The sequence below is a fragment of the Mastigoproctus giganteus genome, chromosome 12 (genome assembly GCF_048544385.1).
Source record: "Mastigoproctus giganteus isolate SK-2022 chromosome 12, ASM4854438v1, whole genome shotgun sequence".
NCBI classification, from domain to species: Eukaryota; Metazoa; Arthropoda; class Arachnida; order Uropygi; family Thelyphonidae; genus Mastigoproctus; species Mastigoproctus giganteus.
In genome coordinates, this window is record NC_143586.1 from 123464447 (window position 1) to 123477382 (window position 12936).

A 12936-nucleotide genomic window follows, 5' to 3' on the forward strand; every position below is an offset into this window, starting at 1 on the left:
TTACCCTTAATACCATTCTGCTCTAATTTGTACAATAGTCTTTCATGTGCAACAGTGTCAAAAGCTTTCCTGAAATCCAAATAGATGATATCAAAATTATTTTTTGCATCCAGTTCCTTTGTAACCACATCATAGGTGAAATCTACACATTGCACAAACATCTCTGCTGCACTGCTTGGGTAAAATAATCAACCTGAAAACTAAATTTGCAGATTCTTGGGTGGCACAAGATAATGGAATTACATTCACAAGCATCAAATATCCAGATAACTTATGCCAAATTATTTGAATTTGCCAATATAAGAATAAATAATGAGCATAATAACATTTCTGATATTTTGCTACACTTTTCTCAATTAGCAGCACAGTTGAACTGCAGTGCTCAAATCCAACTCATTCCACTCAAATATTTTCAGTGAGATTCCGGTCTAGGCCAATTATTTGATATAATTTTCCCTGACTCAGTTATCACCAAGTCTAGCTTTGGACTTGGAGCATTAGCATATAAATGATTATTATGCTATATAGAATGGAGCTGTACAGTGCAGTAGTACATAGCTGTGAGGATTCTAGGTGTTACAAATAACAACTTCATCCAAATGATTAATAGTGGCTCTACCTCACATTATTTCTTCTAATTCTACATTCCCCTTATTTCAACTTCCCTTTAAGGTTATGAGCTGATAGGAGATTGTCACAGGAGAATCTGAATAGTTTTTAGAATATAGTGAATGTGTAGGCAACCTTTCAAGAAGTGATGTTCTCGATTCATTCTGGCCTGGGAAATCAGGTGCAATCCCTCTGAGATATGGTGTTCGAGGTTCATTCTAGTTTGGAAAAATCAGGTGCCTTGTGTACTCTGTTATTAGGGGAGGGAGTTTCCGGTGCCCTGGTGAATTTCTGACATCTGCAGGTCTATTTATAAGGAAATTATCTTCCATTATTTTGCAAAAATGGGTGCACTCAAGATAAGTAGGGGTCTTTGAAATACACTGTGTATGGGAGGGAATCTATTTTGAAATTTAACTGGAACACAAGCATGTCTATCAGTCTCTATGTGTGGATGGCAACTGGAATGATTATAATTAAATGGTATCATTCAAGGTAGTCTTGGGCCCTGCCTCACAAGGGCCATACACTGACAACCCCTGATACAGTACATTTTGGCAAATAGTACAGTGTATAAAGTTGAGTCAATAAATAAAATGGATGACAACACAACTTTTTGCTGTCACATCTGAAAATAAGATGAAGTTTTATTCTTCTTTACAGATATAAATACCTATTATGCCACATGGCCTTATAATTCGTCTAGACAAGACTGCAGTAATAATTCAGACACAGCATGTGTTTGCTAAGGGGAAGTCTTATCTGACCAATTTGATTGGAATTATCTGCCATTTCACAAAGGAACAGGATGCAAAAAATAATTTTGATATCATATACAGCAGATTCTCAATTTACAGCGATCGGTTTAACCGGGACACTTCAAGACTCCAAATAAAAAAACCAGTCAGAATAGGTATAAACAGATGTTTTGCAAGTCGTAAATAAGCAACAAGCAGGGCGTTATAAAGTCGTCATTGAGATATTATTATCTTGCAACCCCCACGCTCAAGAAGAAAAAAAAAAAATGTTCAGTTTGTTTTAGTGCATCGCTTCAATTGTTCTGTTTCGTTGTACTGCAAAGAGAAAAATTGTTTTGTTATTTATGTCAGAGATAACGAAAAAAATTTTTTTTTTTTTTTGGTTAGAAATCGTGAAAATGATGGGTAACCGCAAACAAGTTACGCTTTCAATTAAACAAAAACTCGAAATTATTCAAAAGTTTGAAAACGGTGCATCGGTTAAATCTCTAAAGAACCATTATGGTGTTGGTGACCAAACCATACGCAACATTGTAAAAAATAAATGGAAGCATGGTAGAGTATTGTGCGGTAAGTTTTTTATCTATCATCATATTTTTTACGTAGGTTGCTCAACTTTTTTGGATATACTGTACTGTAGTAAGTCCCCAAATTACGTAACTTCGAAATTACGTATTTATTTATTTTTTCTTTTTCTTGATTGTAAAATTTAAAACAGAATAATAAGCAATCAATAAAGACGATCACGGCAAGTGGGATTTGGAGTCACAAGCTTAAAAATAGGAATGAAGAAAAGATTTTTAAGATTTATTTAGGTTTTTTTTATATGGCTGAAGTTTTCAGTGAAGGGGACACAATTTCACCAAAATAACATAAACTCCCACAGAATTCCAGCCATCAGTATTATTGCAAATGCAATACAATCGAGTTTACTACCCTTTTATAATGAATTGAAGTACCAGAAAAGCCCAATAACCCGGAATGTGCAAATCGTTTTGTGAAAGTGACCTCCAGAAAGGTGTTTTAGTGAAATGTGAGCTCTCATGGGGTGATAATAGTGAGTTTTTGCCTTAACCCTGTGAAATTCTTTACATAAAATTTCATTTTGACCGTTATCATGGTGCCGACTAAGAGAATAAGTGACATCGGTACTAGTAAATCTATCAAAAAAAAAAAAAGGAAAGCAGTCGATTCGGATCAGAAAATTAAAATAAGGATTTTTGAAAATGGTCAAACATGAACAAGTATCGCGCGGAATTTAGATTTGTCAGTGTCAACTGTGAACACAATAATAAAGGAAAAAGACAGAATACGAGAAGCAGTGAAGGATGAAGTCAAATATGATAACCAAGGCTACGAAATACATATCAGTATTTACTGTACAATTTCTTCCTCTAATGTTTTCTTTTCTTATGTGCCACTCCAGCAACTTCACAGCTGTCCCCAGATAAAGTTTTTAATTGAACTAATTAAAAATATATAACTATTTTTCTTCATTCTTCTGAGGATATTATGTGGTTTTTGCAATTTTGGCATATCATGGATATAGGAGCAATATTTTATTAGTCATTCCCTTAGTTATGTAAAACTCGACTTACGTAAGAAGTTCTGGAACGTACATCGGGGACTTACAATATTTTTGGATTAACCGGGATTTTTATTTTACCATCTATCCCGGAAAATCGAGAGTCTACTGTACTTGGATTTCAGGAAAGCTCTTGATACTGTTGCACATGGAAGACTACTGTACAAACTGGAGCAGTAAGGCATTAAGGGCAAATTGCTACAATGGATAAAAGGACGGTTGAGTGGGAGAAGACAGAGAGTGGTAATCAATGGACACTGCTATTCGTGGACTAATGTTATTAGTGGAGTCCCCCCAAGGTTTGGTGTTGGGCCCATTGTTGTTTTGTATATTTATCAATGATATTGATGAATCTATGTCAGGCTTAATGTCGAAGTTTTCAGATGATACATAGGTTCGCAGGGATGTTAATGAAAATAATGAGAGTATGCCACTACAACAGGAGCTAAAAAAGTTGGGCAGATGGGATAAGTGGCAACTGAAGTTTGACGTTGACAAATTCAAAGTACTGAATAACCTCAAAGTAACCCCTGAGAAATGTACCAACTGTGTAGTGTTACACTCAGGGTAGTGGTGAATTCAAGAGACCTGGGGGTAATTGTGCAGTCAGATAGCATTAGCATTAGCAAAGGCACATGATGCAAGAAAGCAAGCTGCTTATATAGCATCAGCCAAAAAAAACCAAAAAAAAAACCTTATTTCACCCATCCAATCGCTCCAAATGTTTGTCAATTTCTGCCCTGAATCTATTTAAGCTGTCAACTTCTACAATGACAGATGGAAGTTTGTTCCAGCACTGAACCATCCGCTAGCTAAAGGCTAGCGGATGGTTCTGCATGTCTATCCTACAACAGTCTTTCCTCAACTTGAATTTATACCCTCTCAGGTGATTATTCTGAGCAAGAGGAAGAATCCCATCAGCATTGAGTATGCTCAAACCATTCAAGGCTTTATACACCTCAATCAGATCACCTCGCAGGGGCCTAGCCTCCGGATGCTGTAATTTGCAAAACTTAAGCCTTTCTTCTTAAGAGCAACCCTTTGTTCCATTCACTAATCTTGTTGCCCTTCTCTGTATTCGTTCCAACAGCTCACCATCTTTCTTAAAATGAGGCATCCCGACCTGTATACAGTACTCAAGGTGTCGCCTGACTATTGCCTTATACAAGAGGATAATCACCTCCTTATCCCTGCTAGAAAAATTCCTGTATATCATTGACAAGACACCATGAGCTACTCTTGCAGACCGTCTGCACTGCTCAGAAAACTTCATATCTGCCTGCACAATTACCCCCAGGTCCTTTTCATTCTCTACCACTGTTAGTGTGGTACAACAGTGTTGATAAGTTACTCTGGGATTACTACTTCCCATATGTAGTACTTTATATTTGTCAATGTTAAACTTCATTTGCCACCTCTCAGCCCATCTGCTCAACTTTTCTAGATCCTGTTGCAGCAGTGTACTGTCATTAGTGTCATTAACAACCTGCCAACCTTCATATCGTCTGCAAACTTGGACACGATATACCATGATCAATATCATTTATAAATACAGAAAACAACAAGGGACCCAACACTGAACCCTGAGGGGCTCCACTAATAACATTAGTCCATGAAGAGCAGTGTCCATTGATTACCACTCGCTGTCTTCTCCCACTCAACCATCTCTTTATCCATAGCAGCAATTTGCCTCCAATGCCACAGTGCTCCAATTTGTGCATGAAGATGTGCAACAGTATCAAAGGCTTTTCTAAGATCTAAATATATGATTTAAAAGTTATTCTCTGTATCCAGTTCCTTTGTGACTACATCATAGTATCCAATTAAATTAGTCAGACAAGACTTCCCTTAACAGGCGCCTCCGTAGCCAGGTGGGAAGGAGCAGCAGTGCGTAGCACACGCTTCTTGATTAGACCGGAGTTCGAGCCCGTCACCACCAAATACGGAGGATGCGGAAAGGTCAAGGAATGACCACCGCATATCCCGGAGCAATATGGCCTTAGTTGCTAATGCTCCTAAAAACCAAATAACAAACAACAAACAACTTCCCTTAACAAACACATGCTGTGTCCGATCTATAACTGAAGTTTTGTTTAGATGATCCTACAGTGCTTCTTTAACCAGTACCTCCATTAATTTCCCTGGAACAGAAGTTAAACTAACAGATCTGTAATTAACTGTGTCTCCCTTTGATCCTCCTTTGTGGATTGGGGTCACATTTGCACATCTCTAGTCTATGGGTACTTCTCCTGAGTCAAGGGAAGCTCTCATAATTATGGATAAGGGTTTGCTTACTTCCTTTGCTGCCTCCTTTAATATAACTGGATAGATTCCATCCACCCCAGGTGCCTTTCTTGTGTTTATCTTCAACAATTTCTGCTCCACTTACTCTCAGTTATTACAAAATCATCTAGCTCGCTGCCAGAGTTCAACTCACCTCTGGCATTCCACTTCCTGAATAACTCCTCATGTTTAAATGTAGATGCAAAATATTCATGTAGTTTGTTAGCTACCTGAGCAGGATCGTCAACAGTTGAACTATCAATATCAAGTGGACCAATCTGATTCATCCCCTTCCTTCTAGAGTTTACATAAGTAAAGAACTCTTTGCTGTTTTTCTTTGCATCCTTTGCCAAAGATTTCTCGAATCTGCCTTCGCCTGTCTAACCTCCTTTATAACTTGGTTATAGACCAGCTTATATCTATCATAGGCTTCTGTGTCACCTGTTAATTTATTTGTATCCTATGCATTTTTCTTCTCTGTCACAACCCAGGGTCATGAGCTGGATATCATCATTCTTCTCTTTCTTGGTGATTCCCTTCTACTTTCTCTCTCCCCCCCACTCTCTCTCCCTCTCTCTCTCTCTCTCTCAGAGTGAGAGAGAGAATTTTTTTTTTTTTTTTTTTTGGCTGGTGCAGCATAAGCCTCAGGCTTCCTTGCACCATATGGCTAATAATAATAATAATAACACATGCAAGTTTTTCTTTGAGCAATCAACCACCTGCTGGTTATAGACAAACTTGCACACATCTATTCTGTAAATATCCTTCCTAAATTTGAATTTGTGCCCCGTCATGTGTGTAGTCTGAGCAAGAGGAAGAATCCCATTGCACTCAGCTTGCTCAATCCATTCAAAGCCTTAAACACCTCACTCAGATCACCTTGCAGGTGACTAGTCTCCAGATTCTTCAATTTGCAGAAAAGCCTTTCTTGGTAAAATACTCCTTTGTTTTCCTCTCCAATCTTGTTGCCCTTCTCTGTATGTGTTCCAGCAGCTCTGCATCTTTTCTAAAATGAGGCCTCCAGATCTGTATGCAGTACTCAAGATATGCCCCGACCATAGCCTTATACAATGGAATAATCACTTCCTTATCTCTGCTAATTCAATTGCCATTTCTCAGCCCATCTGCTTAACTTTTATAGATCCTGGTGCAATATTATACCATCATTTCTGTCATTAACCACCCTGCCAACCTTTGTATCATCTGCAAACTTTGACATTACACAAGTAACTACAGACCTGTTAGTTTAACTTGTGTTCCGGGAAAAATAATGGAATCACTGGTTAAAGAAGCATTGCAGGATCATCTAGACAAGACTGTAGTAATAGTTAAGACACAGCATGGGTTTGTTAAAGGGAGGTCTTGTCTGACCAATTTGATTGGATACTATGATGTGGTCACAAAAGAACTGAATGCCAAAAATAATTTTGATATCATATACTTGGATTTCAGGAAAGCTTTTGATACTGTTGCACATGGAAAGACTGCTGTACAAATTGGAGAGGTATGGCATTAAGGGTAAGTTGTTACAATGGATAAAGGGATGGTTGAGTGGGAGATGACAGAGAGTGGTAATCAGTGGACACTGCTCTTCATGGACAAATGTTATTAGTGGAGTTCCCCAGGTTTCAGTGTTGGACCCATTGTTAATTTCAGTATTTATGAATGATATTGATGAAGGTATATCAGGTTTAATGTCCAAGTTTTCAGATGATACAAAGGTTGGCAGGGTTGTTAATGACAGTAAAGGCAGTATGCTACTCCAACTGGATCTAGATAAGTTGGGAAAATGGGCTGAGCAGTGGCAACTGAAGTTTACATTGACAAATGCAAACTACTGCATATGGGTAGCAATAACCGAAGAGAAACTTACCAACTGTGTGGTACTGCACTCAGGGAAATGGAAAGTGAAAAAGACCTGGGGTAATTGTGCAGTCAAATATGAAGTTCGCTGAGCAGTGCAGATGGGTGCCAGGGTAGGTCATGGAGTCTTGTCAATGATATACAGGAATTTTGCTAGAAGGGACAGGGAGGTGATTATCCCGTTATACAAGGCAATGGTCAGGCCACACCTAGAGTACTGTGTACAGGTTTGGAGGCCTCATTTTAGGAAGGATGTAGGGTTGCTAGAACAAGTACAAAGAAGGGCAACAAGATTGGTGGGGGAAACAAAGGGGTGCTCTTACGAAGAAAGGCTTAAGTTCTGTAAATTGCAGTGCCTGGAGAGTAGGCACCTGCAAGGTGATCTGATTGAAGTGTATAAGGCCTTGAATGGGTTGAGCAAGCTGAATGCTGATGGGATTCTTCCTCTTGCTCAGACTAAAAACCTCAGGGGGCACAGTTTCAAACTGAGGAAAGATAGTTGTAGAATAGATGTGCAGAAATTTTCCTCTAGCCAGAGGGTAGTTGATTGGTGGAACAGGCTTCCATCTTTTGTTGTGGAAGCTAATAGCCTAAATAAATTTAAGGCTGAGCTGGACAGGCATTTGGAACGAATGGAGGGGTTTTTTTTTTTTTGGCTGATGCTGCATAAGCTCGCTTTCTTGCATCTAATGCTAATTAAGCCAGATATACCTTCATCAATATCATTGATAAATATAGAACACAACAATGGTCCTAACAGCAAACCCTGGGGACTACACTAATAACATTAGTCTGTGAACAGCAGTGTCCATCGATTACCACTCTCTGTCTTCTCCCACTTGACCATCCTTTTATCCATAGCAGCAACTTACCCTAAAAGCCACACACTGCTGAAATTTGTACAGCAGTCTTTTTTATCCAATGGTATGAAATGCTTTCTAGAAATCCAAGTATATGATATCAAAATTTTTTGCATCCAGCTCCTTTGTGACCACATGATAATATCCAGTCAGACTGGTCAGACAATATTTCCCCTTAACGAACTCATGCTGCGACTGAAGTATAATTGCAGGCTTGTCTAGATGATCATGATCCTACCTTACTTCTGTTACCAGTAACTCCATTATTTTCCCTGGAACAGAAGTTAAACTAAGAGGTCTGTAATTACTTATGTCACCCTGTGATCATCCTTTGTGAATTGGGGATACATTTGCACATCTCCAGTTCATCGGGACATCCTCTTAATCCAAGACAGATCTAAAACCACTGTGGTCACCTTTATGAAAACAAAATCTTTCATTTACGCTTGTTGATAGTTGCATCTTTAAATAAATCCCAAATACATGAGCAGTAAAGGAATACTATTATTATTAAATTAATAAGGACAAGCAAATGTAAAATGGAATAAAAGAAATAAACAAACAAACTCATGCTAATTAAAATTACCTTTCTTCTTCAAGGTTTTTCATTTTCATCTTTTGGATTTTTTCCTTTATATTGCATAGCTCCTATAAACAAAGTAGTCATTTTAGTGATTAAAAATGTTTGGGATACAGTAATGAAAAAATAATTAGATGTGAAAGAATCATGATTTCAGCACACACTTTCACTTGTTGTGTGTTTTATATGTTGTGTAGATTGCAAAACCCAAATAACTAATGGGGCTACTCCTTCCAACTCATATCAACTAATTACGGCTTTGATTGAAGAGGCCTTAAAAATTCTTCCAGATTTCACTGGCATTTGATCTGACACCTCTCCAAACAAGTGACAAATGGTAAAACCACTATACCTTCATAGAAGAAAAGTAATCTGCACATTAATTGTTTGTGTTTGGACTGTGGTTCAATCACCAACATTAGTCATTTATTTAATTTATTTATTTTGTTTATTACAGTTGAAGTAGCCATATTTACCAACATATTTATAAACACTAAGGTGTAGAACACTGTAAATATGTTTATGTTGTATTATTAATACAAGGTATGATTAAAAATTTCAAAGACTGACATTCTCTTGAAATTAAGGGTTTTAGCATGTAGCAAAATGTTTGTTGTCTCCTCTAGACTTAGTAACACACAAATTACTCATTTATCTATAGTCATGTCCGAATGGCGTAAATAAAACAGAAGGTATTTTATGTGTATTGTCACACTTTTAAATGAGTGAATTGAATTTGCATCAAATCTGGTTTCAAATTAGGGTAAAGTACAACTCACAAAATTATAAAACCAGCTTTCAGAGATTAGCATTAGCAGCGGTATATGATGCAAAAAAGCAAGCTTATATAGCATCTGCAAAAAGAAAAAAAACACACAACACACACTTCCCATTTCACCCATCCAGCCACTCCAAAAGTTTGTCCAGTTCTTCCTTGAATTTATTTAAGCTATCAACTGCCACAACAGATGCAAGTCTGTTCCAGCAATCAACTACCCACTGGCTAAAGGCAAATTTCCACACATCTATTCTACAACTCTCCTTCTTCAATTTGAATTTATGGCCCCCTCAGCTTCGTAATCTGAGCAAGAGGAAGAATCCTATTAGCATTGAGCCTGCTTAAACCATTCAAGGTGCCTAGTCTCCAGACACTGCAATTTGCAGAACTTAAGCCTTTTTTTTGGTAAAAACACCCCTTTGTTCTCCTTCTCTATACACTCTCTCTCTAACAACTCTACACCCTTCCTAAAATGAGGCCCCCAGACCTGTATGCAGTACTCATAGAGTGACCTGACCATTGCCTTATACAAAGGGATAATCATATCCTTATCCCTGCTAGCAAAATTCCTGTATATCATTGACAATGCCCCATGACCTGCTCTGGCAGCCTGTCTACACTGCTCAGAAAACTTCATATCTCACTGCAAAATTACCTCCAGGTCTTTTTCATTCTCCACTACCCTGAGTGTAGTACCACACATTTGGTACATTTCTCTGGGTTACTGCTACCCATATGCATTCTTCATTTGGCATGAGATGATGCTGTTTGTCATTCAAATACCTTTCATTAATGGTTCTCAGTAAATACTTAGTTTTGGATGTTGAAAATTATCCTTTTTTCCTATGCCCTTCAACTTCAAATGGTGTTTGATTTGTGTTCATGATTTAATAGTGACCTGTATTCATGAACTAATCAATCAATGTTTAAGTATCTAAAAAGTTGCTAGTGAAATCAGTATTTCTTATGGGACACATCAATCAATTTTAACATAATTTGGGAATTCTACACGTTTCAACAAAATTTGTGCCCTGATCTTCACTAATGATCAGTGAAAATGCAGGGTACAAAGTCAATGATCTAGAGAGTATTAGTAGAGGGAAAATGATGCAAGGAAGCAAACTTTAAAAAACCACCAGCCAAAAAAAAAAAAAAAAAAAAATAATCTTCCCAAATCACCTGTCGATCCCGTCAATTTATTCAAACTACACACTTACAGAACAACTGATGGAAGTTTGTTCTAACAATCAATCACTCAATCACCTGCTGGCTGAAGGTAAAACTTCTCACATCTATCCTGCAACCATTCTTTCTCAATTTGAATTTACACTCCCCTCATGTATGTAGTCTGAGCAAAAGGAAGAATGCCATCATTGCTAAGCTTTCTCAATCCATACAAAGTCATAAACACCTTAATCAAATAACCTTGCAGGTGCCTAGTCTTCAGGTGAGGGAGTTCGTAAAACTGAACACTTTATTGGAAAGGCCCATTTTTTTTTTTTTTTTTCCCTTCACAAATCTTATTAACCTTCTCTGCACTTTTAACTTATTAACCTTCTCTGCAAACCAGCATTCTTCCTAAAATGATGTCTTCAGACCTGTATACAGTACTCAAGATGCAGCCTAACCATTGCATTGTATAATGGGATAATTACCTCCTTATCCCTGTTAGCAAAGGTCCTGTAAAAAAACTCCATGAGCTGTACTGGCAGCCTGTCTGCACTGCTTGAAGAACTACATATCTGACTGCACAATTACCCCCAAAACGTTTTCCAGTACCATGAGGTACTGAACACTTGGTTGTTAATTCTGGAATTACTGCTACCAAAATTTTAAAGATCATGTTGTAGTAGCTCTTTGATTACTATCATTAACCACCCTGCCAACCTTTGTATCATCTGCAGACTTAGACATTAAACTGACATACCTTCATCAATATCATTAATAAACAGAAAATAACAATGGGCCCAGCACTGAACCCTGGGATATTCCATTAATAATATTAATAACTACTCTCTGTCTTCGCTTCACTGAAATATTTTTTTATCTCTTGCCGTAACTTACCTTTAATGTGCAACAGTATCTTTCCTGAAATTCAAGTATATGATATCAGAATTATTTTTTCCATCCAGTTCATTTGTTACTGCACTATAGTATCCAATCAGATTGGTCAGACAAGATTACAACTTAAAAAATCCATGTTGTGACTACAGTGTAATTGTATTCCTGTTTACATGGTCCTGCATTACTTCTTTAGCATTAGCATAATGAAACAACAAACAAAAATAGCAAAATCATTCTGAAATTCTGGAAATAAACTTTAAATTCTAAATCACATTAATTGTAACCACAATAATAAAGTAAAAATAAAATTATAACGTTAAAAAATTTGTTTCCTTGCTTTAAAATGTGTAAATTTATTAATTATTTAATTTATGTTTATTTTTTCCAAAAGATCATTTTCTATTGAAATTATTGCCAAATTAGAGAGTCGTTGTTGAGACGTCAATCGTAACTAATTTGATTAATTTTAATTTTGAAAAACTCAATTCACCTGAGGCAACAACATCATACACCATCAGGCATCTCTCATATTGTGGAGTTATACTTCATAACTGTTTTACCATCATTGCAAAATGATGTGGTAAAGTTAAAAAAATTCTTAAAGCAACTGCTAAATTTGGAAAAGTATCTGTAAAAAGCATTTTTAAAAATATATTGCAAAACTTCAAATGGAGTAATATTGTGTATATATATATAAGTATAGTGCAAAGGCATCAATAATACATAGCCAAATCTGAATGTACAGAATATTAGCAAAGCGGCATCGTTTTAAGTTATATCTCATATTGTGAATACCTTCACAATTAGTTGCCATGATATTACACTACTTCGAATAAGTAATGCTTCACCTGAGGAGAAGACTAATGTTACTTATTCTCAGATGGATACCACCGCCACCCAGACGGCACCGTTTCAGGGCTATTTGGCCCTTCTTCGGTGGGTGGGTACGTAGGTACCCGAGTGATGCAATGAAATAGCCCTGAAACGGTGCCGTCTGGGTGGTGGTATCCATCTAAGAATAAGTAACATTAGTCTTCTCCTCAGGTGAAGCGTTACTTATTCGAAGTAGTGCAATATCATGGCAACTCGTTGTGAAGGTATTCACAATATAAGGTATAACTTAAAACAATGCCGCTTTGCTAATATTCTGTTCATTCAGATTTGGCTATGTATTATTGATGCTTTTGCACTATACTTATACATAGTCTAGACTTTTCCATAGCATGAGGCTTTGGCCCTAAACACTTTATAGTCTAAATACATCATACACCATCAGGCATCTCTCATATTGTGGAGTTATACTTCATAACAGTTTTGCCATCATTGCATCACTTGGGTGCCTACCCACCCACTGAAGAAGGGCCAAATAGCCCTGAAACGGTGCCGCCAGGGGGAGCCTGATGATGTCCGGAGTTTCCAAGAATAGGTAACAACAGCCTTCTCCACTGGGGAAGCGTTGCCTATTCGAGGAGTTTATGAGTTTTTGAGTGGTGTGAGTTGAAGGAGTTATTGTCCCTTTCATTCTTCTACACCGTTTCTTTTCCTCTTCCACTCCT

The 12936-nt window shown here is 37.3% G+C and overlaps 1 protein-coding gene across 1 annotated transcript in view; it reads right to left on the bottom strand.

Annotated features, from left to right (window-relative positions):
- LOC150077388 (leucine-rich repeat-containing protein 56) overlaps window positions 1-12936 on the bottom strand; it is a 115185-nt gene that overhangs the window by 4847 nt on the left and 97402 nt on the right. Inside the window, exon 7 of the mRNA XM_090385885.1 lies at window positions 8545-8606. Within this exon, the coding sequence (XP_090242011.1) occupies window positions 8554-8606 (53 nt within the window). The 3' untranslated portion in view covers window positions 8545-8553. The remainder of the gene's footprint in view (window positions 1-8544; window positions 8607-12936) is intronic.